Source organism: Gracilinanus agilis, chromosome 3 (assembly GCF_016433145.1).
Source record: "Gracilinanus agilis isolate LMUSP501 chromosome 3, AgileGrace, whole genome shotgun sequence".
Lineage (NCBI taxonomy): Eukaryota > Metazoa > Chordata > Mammalia > Didelphimorphia > Didelphidae > Gracilinanus > Gracilinanus agilis.
The window spans coordinates 9917899-9938681 of record NC_058132.1 but is presented as its reverse complement, the minus strand read 5'-3'; the positions used below and the strand labels follow the sequence as shown (position 1 = coordinate 9938681).

General features: G+C 39.3%; 1 protein-coding gene across 1 annotated transcript in view; it reads right to left on the bottom strand.

Moving 5' to 3' along the window:
* Positions 1-20783, bottom strand: part of LOC123240724 (zinc finger protein 850-like) — a 264052-nt gene that overhangs the window by 15856 nt on the left and 227413 nt on the right. Inside the window, exon 2 of the mRNA XM_044668442.1 lies at positions 17914-18851. Within this exon, the coding sequence (XP_044524377.1) occupies positions 17914-18851 (938 nt within the window). The remainder of the gene's footprint in view (positions 1-17913; positions 18852-20783) is intronic.

Below are 20783 nucleotides of genomic sequence, written 5' to 3'. Positions count from 1 at the left end.
AGACAAACACAGAAGTTACATGAACACGACTACAAAACATTTTCCGCACAATTAGAACTAGATCTAAATAATTGGAAAAACATTAACTGCTCATGGGTAGGATAAGCTAATACAATAAAAATGACAATCCTACCCAATTTAATTGATTTATTTAGTGCTAAACCTATGAAACTGTGATATTGGAAATTTGGGGGTCCTTGAACTAATTTTGAGACCCCTGGTCTAAACTTCTTGTGGACATTTAGTACGCTTTCTAAATTATATTTCCCATGATTCCTCTTGAGTAATGAGGTGGACAGGAAGTGTGATAACGTAGACAGAGGTATAAAGACTCAGGACAAGATCGGTACTTCCTCTTTCCTGCTGAAGCAGCCAGGTGGGAAGGTATGGTGCGGCATTTGAACTAGCTCTTATCAGGCACATGGCTTTAATTATCAATATGGTGATCAAGAAAACCCAAATATGTGTGTGTGTCTGTGTGTGTACATATATATATATATATATATATATATATATATATATATACACACATACACATTTTATTTCTTACAAAACTATCAAAAAACTTTTTTATTGAATTAGAAAAAAATTATACAAAGTTCATCTAGAAGAACAAAAGAACAAGGATATCAAGAGAAATAATGAAAAAATGTGAAAGATGGGGGCCTATGTGAAAGGGAATTTTTTAATCTTAACTTAATCAAGTACTTGGAGTGCTCCACTCTTTTAACTTAGACAGTAGGGAACTTGTGAATCCTTTTGATAAAAGTTCACACCCTCAGAGGAAGGGAAGTGGATCCCACAGATACTGCTGCCTTGGGCAGTGTTAGGCAAACTGATAGACTTTGATTGGGTCCTGACATGTGAAAGACCAGACCACAGTGAAAGGAAGGAGAAACTAGAGAGACAGGAAGTGTTGTGGAGAAAACTGCTTATAAAAGCTAGCCAAGGGCATTCTGGAGGAGCTCTACTTCTGCTGCCTTGGTGACTGGCTGAGGGAGGACTTCTGTGTTGGTGTGACTACTTCTACTTCTGCTGCCTTAGTGGCTCTTGCTCAAAGAGGGATTCTTCTGACTTGGACTTCTGCATTGGTGACTTGAGGAGTTTAGCTTCTGTGACTCCCTGGGGCTGAGGACTCCCTGGGAAGAGACTGGCCTTTTGGCTCTTCTGTCTTCAGAGAGGCACTCTCTTTGGTGAGGCACTCAGATCTGGACTTAGTTAATTTAGCTAGGCAGTATTTTCTACCTCTTTCCTACATTTCCCACTTTACATCTCTACCCTGCTGTAATAAATCTTCTAAAGCTACTAACATCCTCATGACTTAAGAGTTAATTTTATAAATGACCACTACAATTCAAATTTTTTTAATTCATATATTAGTCAAACCCATTTTACACCCTTACACCTAGCAGTAACAGATCTTAAACTGTACTATAAAGCAGTGGTCATAAAAACAATTGGTACCGGCTAAGAGAGAAGGGAGGATCAATGGAATAGTCTTGGGGTAAAGGTCCTCCACAAGCTAGGTATGATAAACCCAAAGATCCCAGCTTTTGGGACAAGAACCCACTGTTTGACAAAAACTGCTGGGAAAATTGGAAAACAGTATGGGAGAGATTAGCTTTAGGTCAACATCACATACACTATACCAAGAAAAATTCAAAATGGGTAAACAACTTAAATATAAAAAAGGAAAATCTAAGTAAATTAGGTGAACACAGAATAGTATATCTGTCAGATCTATGGGAAAGGTAAGAATTTAAGACCAAGCAAGAGATAGAGATTACAAAAAATAAACTGAATCATTTTGATTACATTAAATTAAAAAGGTTTTATACAGACAAAACTAATGTAAGCAAAATTAGAAGGGAACCAACAAATGGAAGATAAATCTTTATAACAAAAACCTCTGAAGAAGATCTAATCTCTCAAGTTTATGAGGAGCAAAGTCAGTTGTAAAAAAATCAAGCCAATAACCAATTGATAAATGGTTAAGGGACATGATTTGACAGTTTTCAGATAAAGAAATCAAAACTAGCAATAAACACATGAAAAAGTGTTCTAAATTTCTCATAATTAGAGAAATGCAAATCAAAACAACTCTGAGGTACCACCTCACATCTAGCAGATTGGCCAATATGACAGCAAAGGAAAGTAGTAAATGTTGAAGGGAATGTGGCAAAATTGAGACACTAATGCATTGCTGGTAGAGTTGTGAAATGATCCATTCATTCTGGAAGGCAATTGGAACTATGCCCACAGAGCTTTAAATACTGCCTGCCCTTTGATCCAGCCATACCAGGGCTGGCTGGGTTTGTACCCTAAAGAGATAATACGGAAAAATACTTGTACAAAAATATTCAGAATAATGCTCTTTGTGGTGGCAAAAAATTGGAAAATGAGGGGATGTCCTTTGATGGGGGAAAGCCTAAACAAATTGTGGTATCTGTTGGTAATCAAATACTATTGTGCTAAAAGGAATAATGAATTGAAAGAATTCCACACAAATTGGAAAGACTTCCAGGAATTGATGCACAGGAAAAGGAACAGAACCAGGAGAACGTTGTACACAGAGACTGATATACTAGGGCACAATCGAATGTAATGGACTTCTCTACTAGCAGCAATGCAATGACCCAGGACAATCCAGAGGGACTAATGAGAAAGAGCACTCTCCACATCCAGAGAAAGAACTGTGGGAGAAGAAACACAGAAGAAAAAAACATTTCCTTGATCACATGGTTTGATGGGGATATGATCAGGGATGCAGACTCTAAATGATCATTCTAGTGAAAATATTTTTTATTAATATATATTTTTTTATTTTTTAGAAAAATTTTCCATGGTTACATGACTCATTTTCTTATTTTCCCCTTCACCCTTCCAACCCCTCCCCCCCACCATAGCTGACACACATTTCCACTGGTTTTAACATGTGTCATTAATCAAGACCTATTTCCATATTATTGATATTTGCTTTGGTGTGATCATTTCAAGTCTTCACCCCCAATGATGTCCACATCAACCCATGTGTTCAAGCAGTTGTTTTTCTTCTGTGTTTCCTCTCCTGTAGTTCTTCCTCTGAATGTGGGTAGCATTCTTTTCCATAAATCCCTCAGAATTGTCCTGGGTCATTGCATTGCTGCTAATACAGAAGTCCATTACATTCGATTTTACCATAGTGTATCAGTCTCTGTGTACAATGTTCTCCTGGTTCTGCTCCTTTCACTCTGCATCAATTCCTGGAGGTCTTTCCAGTCCACATGGAATTCCTCCAGTTCATTATTCCTCTGAGCACAATAGTATTCCATCAAAATAGCATATACCACAATTTGTTCAGCCATTCCACAATTGAAGGACATACCCTCATTTTCCAGTTTTTTGCCACCACAAAGAGCATGGCTATAAATATTTTTGTACAAATCTTTTTATCTATGATCTCTTTGGGGTACAAAGCCAGCAATGGCATGGCTGGATCAAAGGGCAGGCAGTCTTTTTGAGCTCTTTGGGCATAGTTCCAAATTATGTTTTATGATATTTTTAACATACTATAATATTTTATAATAATATTTTATAAAAAATATAAAAATATGGAAATGGGTTTTGATCAGTGATACATGTAAAATCCCGTGGAATTGCTCATTGGCTACAGGAGTGGGGAGGGAGAATGGGAGGAAAACAACATGAATCATATAACCATGGAAAAATATTCTAAATTAATTGCTTAAAGAAAATTTAAAATAAAGAAAATTAACTTTAAAAAATGGCATTAGCTAAAAGATAGAGGGATGGAACAATGCAATATACTTGGGGTAATTAACCTCAGTAATCTAGTGTCTCATAAACCCAAAGATCAGAGCTTTTGGGATAAGAACTAAATAACGGACAAAATTGCAGGGAAAATTAGAAAGCAGCATGGCAAAAATTAGGTTTAGATCAGTTTCCTTATAGCAAGATAAGTTCACAATGGTTATATGACTTTAACATAAAGACTGATATTATAAGTAATAAGTTAGGTGCATGAGAAATAGTATACCTTTAAGACCAAGCAAGAGACAAGATAACATTACAAGATGTAAAATAAATCATTTTGTGTACCTGAAAATATATATTCCTTTTCCATTTCATTCAGTTTATCCAGATATCTATTAAATGTAACTTTTCTAAAATTTCATATACTTCCTTTATTCCTTTCCTGTTTATTTTTTGGTGAGATTTCTGATAAAGGAAGGCTGAGATCACCCACCAATATAGTTTTATTAGCAATTTCCTCCTTATTCTCCTTTAGTTTCTACTTTAAAAATCTAGAGGCTATACCAATTGGTGCATATATGTTAAGAACCAATATAGTCTCATTGTTTATACTACATTTTTTATCAAGATGTAATTATCAACCTTCTCTCTTATATTCAGATCCATTTTTGCTCTAGCTTTGTTTGAGATTGTAATTGCTACTCCTGCTTTTCTTATTTTAGTTTGAAGTCCAAAAGTTAATCCTCCCTCCCTTTCCCTTTATTCTATGTATCCCTACCTTCAATGGGTGAGCATGGGATGCCCTAATGAAAGTTTAAGAAGGATCTGGGGTCTTGAAGTTGCCTTCTGCCTAGGTATGGGATATCGAGCAGTATGTAGGGGTGGCTTTTCTGCACTCTGCTTTGTCCAGTTTTACTTCCCATTCCTCTTTGTCCCTAGAAATAGACCCTTTCTGCCTACTTTTCAAATTGTTTTCCTCAGTAGCCTCACCCTACTCTGACCCTTGTTCATTCTGTGATTCTAGAACTCTAGAAGCACTCTTTTAAGGTTCATTGGAGATTCTCAGGGTGGTTCCAGCTTTTGCTTCTACTATGCTACCTTCTTGTTACCACCTCCCCTATAAATACTTCTTAACCAAAAATCCTTTCTAAAGACCTTACTCATCCCAAATGGGAAGGGGCTGCCTAGGCAGGTAGAGTGTTCCCTTCAATGGCCAACTGCAAGGAAATATGTCTTGGTAGTAACAGAGAATTTGCACACAAAATCAGGTCTAATTAGAAGGTCGACTAGATGACTTTTGTGATTAGTTTCAGAAATATAGATCTATAACCCTGTTTTAAGTTTTCACCTGAAGCTCTCTGAAATACAAGAGAGACAATTTCAGGAGCAAGAAAGGAAAATCCCAGCTTCCCATTACAGAATTCAAAGACTTTTTAAAAATTAAAACCAGGCAGGAGGAGAATCTTGTGCAGAGTTCAATACTTTTTCTTTTTTTAATCACTGACAAAGACTTAAAATCTTGTACCTTTGGCATGGAATAAAGACATTCTCATAATGGCAGATTCAGAGTTAATGGAGGAAATGGTCCTTACCCACGAAGAGTAGATTCTGCACATTCTCTAGCATGACTTTTCTGTACAGCTCTTTCTGAGAAGGGTCCAACAGGAACCACTCCTCCTGGGTGAAGTCCACAGCCACATCCTTGAATGTTATTGACCCCTAAACCAACAAAAGTCATAAGATTTAGAGCTGAGCCTGAAGAACTCATCGAATCTAGTCTTCATCAACTAACTTGAAGAAAGTGAAGCATAAAAGGGATTAATCCCAAATTCTTCACCTTGAAGAATGTCAGAGTCAGTTCTGGAGATCAGTCATTCAGAACCCAATGTAATACTGGCAAAGACATTTTGTGTCTGAAGTGAGAATCATGTTGGAAGAGTAAAGAATGTTGAAGAGTTTTACTCTGAAATGCTTTTCTTTATGGAATTAGGGAGAGAGTATGTGCTCTCTCAGCGAGGCAGGAGATTCTGTGGAGAAGAGAGAAGGTGATCTGAAATCCTTCCTCAACACAAGTGTCAGAATTCATCTAATAAGAACATTCTTTTTGAATACAGAATTAGGTATTGATCAGTGATACATGTAAAACCCAGTGGAATTGTCCTTCGGCTAAAGGGGCTTAGGGGGAGAGGGAAAGAACACGAAACATGCAACTAGTGGGAATTATTCAAAATAAAAATTAAAAAAGAACATTTTTTTGAAGTTTGTGAGAAGGTAGCAATTACTGAGTAGTCTGGGGAAAAAAATATCACCAATGATTAATAAGGAGAAAACAAAGAAAAAGGAATTCTCTACTTAATTTTCTAAAAGGCTGAAAGATTCTTTCTTATCTAGATGAAAGCATAAAGAGGACTCCAGAGTTATATGGGATCAGATTCCAATTTAAGTGAAGAGCAATCTTTTGTTCTTATATTGAGAGTTTGTCAAAAACTGGTTATGATGTGCCAAAACATCCTGTTTTTGCTTTATGATGAATGTCATTTCTTACTAGAAAATATTCAGTCATTTTATATTTAGTTACGGATAAGTGTGATGAGGAAAGCAGGAAGTGCTCATTTTTAAAACATTTAAAAAACTAATCATAATACTCTACAAATTATTTGACAACATAAGAAAAGAGGAAGTCTCACCAAATTCTTTTTATGACACAAATAGGGTACTGATTCCAAAGCCAGGCCGACCAAAAACAGAGAAAGAAAACTATAGACTAATCTCTGTAATGAACATAGATGCAAAAACCTTAAATAAAATACTCTCAAAGAACCTAAAGTAAGTCATCATGAGAATTATTCACTATGACCAGGTGAGATTCATACCAGGAATGCAAGGATGGTTTAATTAGGAAAACCATCCACGTAATTGACCATCTCAATAACCAAAGCAATAGACATCACATGATTATCTCAACAGAAGCAGAAAAAGTCTTTGATGAAATACAATACCCATTCCTACTGAAAACACTACAATGTATAGGAATACCTACGACCTTCCTTAAAATAATAAAAAATATAGATTTTGAACCATCAGCAAGTATCCTCTACAATGGGGACAAGTTAGAAGCCTTCCCAATAAGATCAGGAGTGAAGCAATTAGAGAAGAAAAAGAAATTAAGATAGGCAATGAGGAAACTAAATTATCACTCTTTGCAAATGATATGATGGTATGCTTAAAGAATCTTAGAAAATCAACTAAAAAGTTGGTGGAAATATTAACAACTTTAGCAAAGTTGCTGGGTACAAAATAAGCCCATATAAATCTTCACCATTTTTATATGTTTCCAACACAACTCAGCAGCAAGAGGGAGAAAAAGAAACTCCATTTAAAATTACTCCAGACAGTATAAAATATTTGGGAATGTATTTGCCAAGACAAACACAGGAAGTATATGAACACAACTACAAAATCCTTTTCACACAATTAAAATTAGATCTAAACAATTGGAAAAACATTAATGCTCATGGGTAGGGCAAACTAATATGATAAAAATGACAATCCTACCTAAATTAATTTATTTAGTCAGTGTCATACCTATCAAACTACCAACAAAATTTTTATTGAATTAGAAAAAAATTATAACAAAGATTATCTGGAAGAACAAAAGATCAAAAGTATCAAGGGAACTAATTTAAATAAATGTGAAGGATGATGGCCTAGCAGTACTAGATCTTAAACTGTGTTATGGAGCAGTGATCATCAAAACAAAATGCTACTGGCTAAGAGAAAGAAGGATCAGTGGATCAATGGAATAGACTTGGAGTAAATGACCTCAGGAAGGCAGTGTTCCATAACCCCAAAGATCCTAGCTTTTGGGTCAAGAACTCACTATTTGACAAAAACTGCTTAGAAAACTGGAAAACAGTAGGGGAAACATTAGGTTGAGATCAATATGTCACACCCTAATCCAAGATAAATTCAAAATGGATAAAAGACTTAAATATAAAGGGCGAAATAAAAAATACAATAGGAAAACATAGAATAGTGTACCTGAGAGATCTATGCGAAAGGAAGGAATTTAAGACCAAAGAAGTGATAGAAAACATTACAAAATGTAAACTGAATAATTTTGATTATATGAAATTAAAAAGGTTTCCTACAAAGAAAACCAATGCAACCAAAATTAGAAGGGAAGCAACAAACTGGGAAAAAATATTTATAACAAAACCCTCTGACAAAGATCTAATTTCCCAAATGTATAAGGAAATAAGACTAATGTACAAGAAATCAAGCCATTCTCCAGTTGACCAGTGGTCAAGGGACATGAATAGGCAGTTTTCAGATGAAGAAATCAAAATTATCAATAATCACCTGAAAAAGTGTTCTAAATCTCTCCTAACAAGAGAAATGCAAATCAAAACTATTCTGAGGTACCATCTCACACCTAGCAGATTGGCCACTATGACAGTAAAGGAAAATAATAAAGGTTGGAGGGGTGTGGTAAAATTGGGACACTAATATATTGTTGGTGGGGTTATAAATTAATCCAACCATTCTGGAGGGCAATTTGGAATTATGTCCAAAGGACTTTAAAAGGACTTTCATGCCCTTTGATCCAGCTATAGCACTACTGGGTTTGTATCCCAAAGAGATAATTGTGAAAAATGTTAATACAAAAATATTTATATCTGTACTTTTTGTGGTGGCAAAAAATACTATTGTGCAGTATGGAATGATGAACTGGAAGATTTCTATATGAACTAGAAGAATCTCCTAGAGAAACTATCATAGAGAGAAATGAGCAGAACCAGGAAAACATTGTACACAGTAGCTAGAACAATGAGGGACGATCAAATATAATCTACTTTGCTACTAATAGCAGTTGTAAATAGCTTTGGCAAGTAGCCATCTTGTACAAACTATAGCAAGATGGGGTTCAGATTTTAGAATCCCCAAACAGGCATGAGACAGTTGGAAGACTGTTGGGGCACTCCTATAAATAGGAGGTCAACCCCAAGCAAACTAACTCAATATTGAGTAAGGTGGGTGGAAAGGGTGGAAGTGGAAAAGCTCTCCATTTGAATTCAGAAGCTTCACCAAAGACCTATGTTAAACGCTCATCCACACTAGGATCCAGCTGCTTCTACTACTGTCATAACCTGCAATCTGCCATTTATTTTCAACATCATCATCAATAATAATTATCAGCAATATCATCAAGAAGTTCATCACAGAAGAACAACAGCTATTTATAGCCAGCTAAGTTTAGCCAGCTTTGACATCCAGCAGCTGAACAAGGCCAATTCTGTAAACCAGTTGAAGTGGCAGAATCCTGTCAGAGGCTTTCCTTTAGGGGAATGGCCTGATCTCTCAATTCGATTTTAGTTTTAGTTTACCTTGAAACCTCTATCCTTACCCATCTTTGTTTGATTCCCATTCCATCAATATATTCCTGTATCAAATAATTAGATACCTGTTATTTAATATCAGCTTACTGGCCTGGTCCATCATCTTCAGGGAAATTCTCACACTGTTAAGCCTGAGAGTTGGGAGTGATTCTCTGGCTGTGAAGAGTTTCATAGGCTATTCCCCAACTTTGGCCTGTGTTTATTCCTCAATAAACTCAAGACATCATCAGTACTATTGGCAGTCAGATCACCATAGCACTGTATTATATCTGAAGATACTTGGTTGTATACCATCAAGGAGTTAGTGGGCCTGGGCCCAATTTCACTTAGGGATTCTCTCAGTGTTTGTCTGCTGAGGGAAGTTGATACCACTGGCCCATCCCCCGAGGGACAGCACTGTCCAGCTGCTGACACAGACTGCAGCCTGAGAAAATAATCCCTACACAGTGTAATGATCCAGGACAATTTTGAAGGACTTGTGAGAAAGAAGGCAATCCACATCCAGAGAAAGAACTGTGGAAGTAGTTCCAAAGAAAAATAGATGATTTATCACACAGTTCTATATGTATATGATTGGGGGTTTGGGTTTTAAAAGATCACTCTATTACAAATATGAATAATATGGAAATAGGTTTTGAGATAATACATGTATAACCCAGTGGACTGTTTGTCAACTAGGAGGGAAGAGAGGAGGGAGATGATACAAATCATGTAACCGTGGAAAAATATTCTAAATAAATTTTTAGAAAAGTTTACAATTTTAAAAAAGGAACCAAAATGAAAAATACTGAGAAAACAACAGGTTAGATGATCCTTTTAGGTTCAGAATAAATGATTTTCATAGGAAAAGGAAAGACCTAAAGTTTCTGTATGTTAAGTTGCTCTAAGTTCCTGATAGTTTAATAATATTTGAAAAGCAGACCTTTTAGTCCTCCCATGGAATTCCCATCCTTTTTCTACTAAAAACACACCTTTTCCTGTCTGTGCCCTCACCTGATCTCACCCTAAACTTCTTCCAAATCCTCTCTAGCAGGCCTGACTGACCTGTCGAAACCCCAGCACCTGGAGGTGAGGAATAGAGACTGGCCCTGGGCCATCCCTGGAATTCTGGGACATACAGCCATGCCCCACTGATGGACTGTGTCACACTCCTGGGTGGATGAATAAACAGCTGTGCTTGGGCCTGTCTATCTTGAACCTGGGTTGGCTCATCCAGACAGGGGCTACAGAGGCCCTCAGAACACAGTTGGGGATTGTGGGTGACCTTTGAGGTCACACTGACAGCAAGCAGTGATGGTGCCCCTGGAGGTTGGGAAAGACACAGGTCTTAGTTCTTGGGGGAGCTTGGCCAAGGTTGGAGATGGATTTCACTCACCTGGGATGGGGGCCTCTGGGTCCCAGAGGCCATTCTCTCTAACTCCAGGGTCTCTGCTTGAGTCAGACTGTGGTCCTTCAGCAGGGTGGGAGCCCCAAGGTGGGGAGACTTCCTCTTTGTACACCTGTGGGGAATCAGAGCGGTGGAGGGCTCAGAGGAGCTCCCAGCGCCCTTCCCCTGGCCTCAGTGAAGACTCTCCCCATAGGAGGGGACAGGGAGCCTCAGGTTTGGAAAGGACCTTAGACTGGACCGGAAGAAGCCTCCCCACCCCCTCTGCTGCTCTCTTTGGCTTCGTTCCATTCAGAAACTTCATTGGGTGCACAGGGTGGAATGCAGGAGACTGCTAGGAGGAGAGTTTGGGGAGGCAGGAGACGCTGGATGGGGAGACGGGCATCAGGTGGGGGTTGGGAGGAAAAGTGTTGGCATTTGTTCTGTGCCCAAGATCAGAGCTCCTTCCATGGCCTGTGGATACGGGCATTCCCCCTCCCCCTCCAACCAGGCTCAAGTTGGCTGCTTCTCCCCTTGGACCTTTGGGGAAGGGCAGGACCAGCCCCACCCCAATCCTGTGACTGCATCCCCGTGGCCTAGTAGTTGGGGGTGGGGGTGGGGAGGAGAGGAAGATGGGGTCTCCTCAGAGGGAGGGGAAAGCCCTGCCAGGGCTTCTAGTCCAGACAGAACCTCCCCCGCCTGATACCAGCATTTCCGTATTTGTCTCTTTTTCTTCGGTCCTTTAAAGGGATGAAGAGACACAGAGATACACGCGAGACATAAAGACACAGAGACAGAAACGGAGACATTCTCCTCCTCCCCCTGCTCCCACCACACACTTACATACCCCTACACACACCTCTCCTGCCCTCTCTCTCCAGTCACACAAGCAACGGAGCTTCTCCCTTCCCCCACCCTGACTTCCAGGTTCAGTTACCCGCAACTGGTCCACCCGGGTCTTCTCGCTCCCCAGGAGTTAGCGAGCAGAAACTCTCCACTGCTGGAGCCTCACTGAAAGTCCCCAAAAAGACAGGAGTTAACCGTCCAGAAGCCTAGGGAGCCCTCAACAGATTCCCAGCATGCCCTGGGACTATACCGGGGAGGTGTCAAGATTTGGGTGACGTCAGGACACAAGCATTCTGGGAAATTGAGTCTTCCACAATAGGCGTGCCAAGGCTTGGAGGACATCATGCCAGAGGCATTCTGGGAAATGGAGTCTTAATTCCTGGACCTCTAGGTGGAAAAGGGTCCCCGCACATCTTCACAGTGGCAAAGGGTTGCTTCCCGCAGGTGAAAGGTGTCAGGAGGGTTAGAGGTTAATTGTTGCTAAGAAAAAGAAAAAAAGAAAAAAAAAAAAACCCGGCTTACCAGGCTGTAGCAAGCAATGGCTATCCAGCAAGTTTCAGTTTAAGAGGAGAAAATTGGACTTAGTTCTCACCCTTCTGCCCAGGTGCTATTAAATGGCTCTTTAACAGGCAATCAGCAGTGGGAAGTGGCAGGAGGCAGCTGCAGGCTCAGCAAGGACCCCAGGGCAGTTAGCAGGGAGGGTGAGAACACCTTTCACCTGCGGGAAGCAACCCTGCTTCTCCACAAGCTACCATCTCACAGCCCAGAATCCTGGAGTGTTGGAGGAAGTTAATAACTTCAGCTCAACTTATTTTTGATATTAGAAGGTATTAATTATTGGACTAAATTGAGAAAGTTTAGCCTTATCTTACTCCTAGAAGTTTGCTCTCTCTTTAATGCCTTTTCTAAATACCCATGTGTCTGAAGCACCATGGTTTAGGCACCCCTCATGTAGAGCCCTGGCACTCCCACTTACTGTTTCTGTTTCCCTTAGATTGCTAAAAGCTGAGTGCTTGCTGCTGTCCCAGAGCACTGCGGATCTCCCCTGCATGGAAGGTGAGACGCTAAGTAGCTAGCTCCCTGCTGGCCCTGCTACACCTCTCCCATCCCCACGTGGGTCTCAAGCCTGTGGTAGTTTGGTGCTAAAATGCTTTTTTAGCCTAACAGTGCAGCATGGATGCTGCCTACCCCCATTATCCTCCCAGGTCAATTTAAACTAACCCAGTGGGGCTTCCATGCTCTTGACTGTGGGGTTTGGGACTGAGGTGTTAGCTCACTGGGGGTGGGGTGGGGTGCGGAATTCCTGTGCTGCCCTCTAGGAGCCAAACCTAGAGACAGATCCTAGGTTCATAATCTGGCCTCAGACACAGATAGGAAGTACAATTGCAAGCATGGCCCACTCTATGAAAGAGCAGTGCATTACCTATCTCAAACAGCTCCCAGTTTGTAACAATAAAAAGCCAGTAACCAATGTTTGACAGAAGGGAAATAGAGAGTCTATGAGGTGAGTCTCTCTTCCAGCTCTCCCCTGGGGCCGAATATACACTGGGAGACTTTAAGGGGATGTCACCCCAAAACTGGGTGACCTTGTGCCACTCCTCAGGGGTGAGGCTTCCCTATAAGAGGTATGTGGTACCCCAATCCAATCCTGAATAAGAATGGGGTTCACACAAACCTCCCCCCAATCAGTTAAATTCACAGTGGGTGATCTAGCTTCAAGATGGAGGCAGCCAGACCAAGCTGTGGTTCCCTTCTCCCTTGTTGTCTCTCAGGCACACTGGAACGCTATCTGACTGATGAATGGCTTTTATTATTTGCAAATCAGGGAATGGGAAAGGGGTGAAGGGCACAGGGATTTTGGGGTGCCCTCTTCACTACTGCTATGGGGTCCGTCACTTGGGTGGGAACCTTAGTGGCTCCCACTCCTAAGCTTCTTCCCCCCTTCTCCTTCTGGTTCTATCCTTTTCTATAATTTTAAGTTTTGACTGAAAGGGGGTCTCTCAGAAAGGTTGGGTAATGGGAGAAGAAGACTAAGAGATCACTCCCAAAATGGAGTCCAAAACTTAGCTAACTCAAAGGTTGAAGTCTTGATGGGTGAGATGTGAAGGAATGGCTTTGATCAGGGAATCAGGGTTTCAATTTCCAAAGAAAGATCCTCAGGAAGCTCTCAGGACTGGATCCAAGCTGGGATGTCCTCTTCCTCTCTCCTCCCAGTCCTCCGCCCTAAGACCTCTCCTCTTCCTCCTTCCTCTGGAGAATCTCCCAGAATCCTCTCTGGTCTCAACTGTCAACAACTGTAAGCACTCCCTTCTCTGGCTCCTTTTGTCCTATTCCCCTTGCACAAATCCCATCCTCACAAGTTTTAGGATGTCTTTTCTTCCTACGTTCCTGGATGCACTGGTCCTTGCAATTAGCTCAAGTAATACTGAGATTCAGGGGGAGATTCATCTCCCTACACCCCCTTGCCATTTTGGAGTCTAGAGGTAAATTTTAGACTGCATTACTAACTGGTCCAGTTTGTTCCCCTCCAAATAGTGAAGAAGTCTGTGTAACATAGCTATCAGAATTGAAGAGGACTCTTGAATTCTGTGCCTGTATGCTATCATATATTGTATTTGCTGATTGCTGGCTTTAAGATTCAATTTTGTTTTTTAAGTTTACATATTAATTAAATCTAATATCTTCTGTTACACTGAATCATTTTCAGGTACTGTGTTTGGGCCATTTGCTATATATTCTGTTACATTGTCTTTATTTTTACCACCACCTTCCCCCATATACTGGACTAGAGAAAATACCATTGTAAAAGCCCATAGTCTAGTAGCTCAAACCCTTTTCCACAACAAAGCCATAGGTACTTATGGATGCTGGGTTTGTCACCACATCCATCCCTTTTGTTCCTTTTTGCCTTTGTTAATTGTCACATAGATGATGATGAACAGACTCCATCAAACTGGTTATAACCTGTACATAACCTTTGGAGAATTTAATGACCTAAAATTTTAAAATTGATTTTAAGGGGTCTTCGGAAATGATTTTTAGATATCTAACAGCACCAGTCCCACTGACTGATCATTTGCCTACATCTGAGTTATTTGTAACAAGAGGTAAAGGATCCATTTAGTAGTTGAAGTGAAGTGAGATAGCACTATTGTATTCGCCACCTCTGCATTTATAAAAATGCAATGGATGAGACATATAAAGACATGCCTTTTACAGCTGTTACTCTCTCATCTGGGATGTGGGAAGGTTTTCTTAGGGGGCATGGTACTCCTAGATGGCCCCCAAGAAGGGAACATCTGAGCCTACTGGCTTCTGGATGGTTTCTATATCTTCAGCTTACTCTACCCTTTCACCAGAATGATATAGATTCCTGGAGATTTTTTAGACCAAAAAACTTTTCATCAGCAGTACAGACATTTTTCTGGGCTCTCCTGCCATATTTTGGAATGATGGCAGTAAAAGACTTTGTTAAAAATATCAAGTCTCCATGAACTCAAAAGGTTTTTTTTTTTTTTTTTTTTTTTTTTTAATGTCACGGCAACTCATGGAAATCTTATATGATAGCAGGTTTGTTTGCTATTGTCATTAACTGGGTTCTTTTGGTTTGGGGAATTTTGGTACTTCTTCGAATGTGCATTGGCTGCTAAACTTCTATTTTGAAAAGCTGTTACCTGGTTAAAATTATTTGCACTCACACTGTGGATCATGGCCAAGTTAAAAAGAAAATGGATCTCATTTTTATTATGCCTCTCCTTAGGTAAACACAGTGTGTCACTGACTGTGAAATATATATATATATAGTTTTATTATTGTTTTTCCTTGTCAGTGCAATAGAGTATTTGAGTTTTCTTTTTTCTCTCCTTTTTTGTATTTGAAGCACCAGACCAGAGAATGCTATTTCCCATTTGCTGCAAATATCTAGTCCCTTTCTGTCTTTCATAATGTGGTAATTTTCTGTAGTCCTGGCTGCTGATTGGGTAAGTACATATTGCTGCATTTGTTTTACAGGCTTGAGGGACATAAATCACTTCACTGGGCCCCGATTCTAGGACCTGTTATGGGCTTATCCTTGCTTACTCAGAATCTTTATATACTATTTAATATTAATTCTTCTTCTTTTCTTCTATTTAATGTTTTTTTACTTCCTTTTTACAATTGATTCACAAACCTCATAACTTAGCCATGAATTCCTGGGTGTTCCGTGTGTTTGTCCACATCCTCCTCAGGGGGGAATTGTTTAACTAGAATATAATACTACATTCATAAAATTTTTCTTGTTTGAGAATAATTTTAGGATAAGAAACCTGCTGCCTCCCTGAATCCATAAAGTGAACTTTTGAAGAAGGTGCTATGAAGATTCCTGCAGAAACCACACACTGCAACAAAAGATCCAGAATGAACTTTGGGATGTAGGTAAATTGAAATGTGGGAGGGTTGAACGCATCTGTTTTGAATGTAAACTCTTATGCCAAAGGGGATTGCCTCCTAATTGGCTTTGTCAATTGTCAATGTGCCTAACAATCATTAGTTTTATTTTCATTCTCTTTTATCCCCAAATTATTGTAATTTCCCCTTAGAGAAAGTGCAATATTGTATGTACCTCTAGTTAAAGATCTTTAGAGAAATAACTTGGTTATGTATACTGATTCCATGGGAAAACTAGTCAGGTAAATCTGGGAGATTTCTACATGTTCCTTTCCCATGAGAATCACAGGGAGGATTGTGTAATTAATTTCTAAACCCTAAAACTTCAATTCCCGGCATCCTACTTCCTTCTCACATTATATGCTAACATAGGGAGGATATAAATTTTGTGTAACCCTGCCTCTTGCTCTTTTTCCATGATCAGAGGTTGCTGAGGCAGGCTTTTTGAGGTGGCAAGAACTTATTCACCTGGTCTTAATTTTGTTAGATAATTAGATTTTTACAATTTTATTTCCTTTTTATTCCCTCTATTTCAAGTGATTAATAAATGTTATAAAATTAATACTTGGAGTTGTACATTAATTTAAGTCTTATACACTTGAAACAAGAGATACAGAATATTACAAAATGTAAAATGTATAATTTTGATTATATTAAAATAAGTCTACATCAGTTCTCAAGTCTTTCCAGGTTTTTCTGAGCTCCTCTATCTCCTCATTAGTGATGAAATGAAAAAAAGAAAACTCTTATCTTTGATCTAGCAAACTTTTATTAAAGAAAAACAGAAGTTCCACCAGACTGAAACCGACTACCCCCTTTCAAGCCCCGAAAAAAGTCTTGATTCAAAGGTCCCTCCCTGGTGAAGGATTGGTTCTTTTATAGACCAATCTCATTCCAGGAAGTGTGTGTGTGGGGGGGAGTTGATCCCACCCTCGAATGGCATTGGTCCACTCATAGACCTATTCAATGCCAGGAAGTGGGGGCGGGGGGAAGGGATCCTGGGGCATGCTGGGGAACATAGTTCCAGGATGCAGTCTTTTCAAAACCCACATTGATAAAATAATAGGATTCAATTATAATCACATGCCACCATTTGCTCAGCCATTTCTCAAATGATGTTTCCTTTTAATTCCCAATTCATCATCCCAGAAAGAGCACCTTTAAGTGTTTTTATTTTTAATATATATATGTCCTTTTCCTTTTTGTTTTCTTAATGCCCTTTGGACATACTTCCAAATTGATCTCTCTAGAATGCTGAATTAGTTCACAACTCCAAAATTTCATTCCTTTTTCAATCTTCCCACATCTCCTCCAACTTTTGTCCCTTTCCTTTTCTGTCATAATAGCCAATGTAAAAGATGTGGGCTGGTCCTCAGACTTGTTATCATTTGCATTTATCCAAATGATAGTGATCACTCTCCTCCTGATGAAAACACATAAAATTGAGCATATCTTTTTTTTTTTTTTAAACCCTTATCTTCTGTCTTGGAGTCAATACTGTGTATTGGCTCCAAGGCAGAAGAATGGTAAGGGTAGGCAATGGGGGTGACTTGCCCAGGGTCACACAGCTGGGAAGTGTCTGAGGCCGGATTTGAACCTAGGACCTCCTGTCTCTAGGCCTGGCTCTCAATCCACTGAGCTACCCAGCTGCCCCCTAAAATTGAGCATATCTTTTAAGATTGTTTTTCATTATGAATTCCCTGATATGAAGAGATGATCTCTGGTTGAAAGATTTCCAACAGGGAATCCATCTGGAATTGGTCTGTTCAGAAGACATTCTCATACTGAAAAACCTCTGGATGCTCCATGTCAATGTCTTTCTTCGTTAATGATAGGAATAAGATTTCTATTGAAAAGGAATTCCCCTGTGGCAATAAAAGATGATTGCTGCCCGAAGACCTTACCACACTGATCATATTCCCAAACTTTTACTTTAGTGTAGAGCCTCTTCTGTTAAATCTAAGACTGGCAACTTATAAGCTCAGCCTCACTCATGAGGTTTCTCTCCAGTAGGGATTTTCTGACATGAAGCAACTGTGTAACATTAAGAGAAAGGCTATCAGAATTTATTACATTCATAGTTTCTCTCCAGTGTGGATTCTCTGATGTACAGCAAGATTACACCTCACAGTGAAAGCCTTTCCACATTGTGTACATTCATAAGGTTTCTCGCCAGTGTGGATTCTCTGATGCTTAGCAAGATTGCCCCTCACGGTAAAAGCCTTTCCACATTGTTTACATTCATAAGGTTTCTCTCCAGAGTGGATTCTCTGATGCTTAGCAAGATTACCCCTGTCTGTGAAAAGCTTTCCACATTGTTTACATTCATAAGGTTTTTCTCCAGTGTGGATTCTCTGATGCTTAGAAAGATTGCCCCTCACAGTGAAAGCCTTTCCACATTGTTTACATTCATAAGATTTCACTCCAGTGTGGATTTTCTGATGTACAGCAAGATGGCTACTTCGTTTGAAAGTCTTTCCACATTGTTTACATTCATAAGGTTTGTCTCCAGAGTGGATTCTCTGATGCTTAGCAAGAGAGCCTCTCTCTGTGAAAGCCTTTCCACATTGTGTACATTCATAAGGTTTCTCTCCAGAGTGGATTCTCAGATGCTTTGCAAGAGAGCCCCTCTCTGTGAAAGCCTTTCCACATTGTGTACATTCATAAGGTTTCTCTCCAGTATGGATTCTCTGATGCTTGGCAAGGGAGCCCCTCTCTATGAAAGCCTTTCCACATTGTTTACATTCATAAGGTTTCTCTCCAGTGTGGATTTTCTGATGTACAGCAAGTTGATTTCTTTGTATGAAAGTCTTTCCACATTGTTTACATTCATAAGGTTTCTCTCCAGTGTGGATCCTTTGATGTGCAGCAAGATGAGTCCTCTGTATGAAAGTCTTTCCACATTGTTTACATTTATAAGGTTTGTCTCCAGTGTGGATTCTCTGATGTGCAGCAAGATGGTCCCTCCGTGTGAAAGCTTTTCCACATTGTTTACATTTATAAGGTTTCTCTCTAGTGTGGATTCTCTGATGCTCAGAAAGATTTCCCCTCCATGTGAAAGCCTTTCCACACTGTTTACATTCATAAGGTTTCTTTCCACTATGGATTGTTTGATATAAACCAAGCTTAGAGTTATGAACAAAAGGTCTCATCCCATCATTATTCACAGAAAGTACCTTTACAGGTTTACAATTTGGATGTCTTCTGAAGTCTAAACTTGAGCCATAGGTGATTCTCCCTAGTTTATTTTGATAAATGAGCATCTCAGGAGGTTTCTCACGTGACTGATCAAATCCTCCATTTTCCGGAAGGCATTTGTTGTATTCACTATCCCGACAATAGTCATTTCCTGAGGTCAATTTCATATGCTGATTTAGGACTGAATGTTGGCTGAATTTCTCTGCAATTTCAAGAAATCCACAGTCACTCTTTGGATTTTTATTTACTCTGATTTTAGAGTCACAAATTTCTCTCAAAATGAAGTCATAGGGATCCTTATTCATGTTTCTTGGAGGGCCAGATCCTTCCACAGAAAGGCTCAGCTTTGTAGACATCTCCTTCACTTCAAAATTAGTCTCTGCCTCTGAAGAAAACAAATAATGATATAAACAGATGGAAAGGGGACCTATACATACATAATGTAAATTCTTTCCTCTGATAGCAATAAGTAATTGGATTTTTATTCCATTTCCCCAGGACAAAAGGAGTTTTCAAACTAAAATAAGCAGAACAAGACTTTGGATACATCATTGGGTCATAACTGCAAGATAGAACATTTTAGAAATACTTTCACATACAGTAACAATGAAATCTCACAATGGATCTATGGCACAGACAGCACCAATATTTTCATCATACTTCACAACTCATGTCATAAGTAAACAATGGTGAAGTGACTAGATCCACTTCTTTTTCTTTGCAAGTAGACTAGAACTCAAACCCTATGCCTGAGCATGATTTGTTCATAGTATTGAACAATCTTTGTCCACTGCCCTTTCGGTCTTTCATTTAAAAGTCACTCTTTGACTAATCTTATAATTTTTATCAATCTCAAGTAACCCTCCAAATATTCCATTCCCATCATTTTGCATATATTATCACATGGTCATTCTTGCTAAATTTTATATGCTAAGCTGAGAATCAACTTCACTCTTTTTAACTCTCATGCAATAATTTTCAAGGTGGAATATAAGATTTCTTCTTTTCTCTACAGATACAAAGATATCATGCCATTCAGTTCAGACATATTCAATACTCATCTTATTTTACAATATACCATAATTATGTCTCATATTCTATACTGAATCCATCATCCATCTCTCAGGAAATTAACAGTATAATCCAGGGTTGGTCTGCTGGCCCCCAAGCTTAGCCCTCCCTTCACTACAACAGATAAAAAGTCTGTTGGGGTAACAGCCCTTATACACCTGCTTTCACCTCACTTCCTTGGACAGGACATCTTTGGGACTTTTTGCTCTAGCAACCATGGTGGTTCCCCTCACTGACACCAAGAGATAAAAATTTCCCTTAGAACTAGAAGCCCTGGGCATAAGGAAGAATAAAGGGATCAGGTGAGAAAAATAAAAAATTTGGTCCTCTTAAGAAAAGGGGCATGCAAACAAGGCCTACAGAATGATTTCTCTTGTATTCATTGTTAGAAAGTGTGCAGAAGTATAGAGATCATGGAACACATTTGCAATCATAAAATTCCATCTTGATTTACCTCTTGCAGTAGGATAGGCACATTCCACAAATCCCATTATCTAGAAATTAAACACAGCTGATAGGGATGGGGTAAGAGGGCAGAACCTGGAGTCAGAAAAACAAATTCAATGCAGCCTGAGAGAGATGGCAAATGGGTGCCCCAGGGCAAGTTATTTAACTTCTGTTACTTCAGTTGCCTCAATTATGAATCAAGAATAAGAGTTGGGGCAATGGGGTGGCTCAGTAGATTCAGAGCTAGTCCTAGAGATGGGAGGTCCTAGGTTAAAATC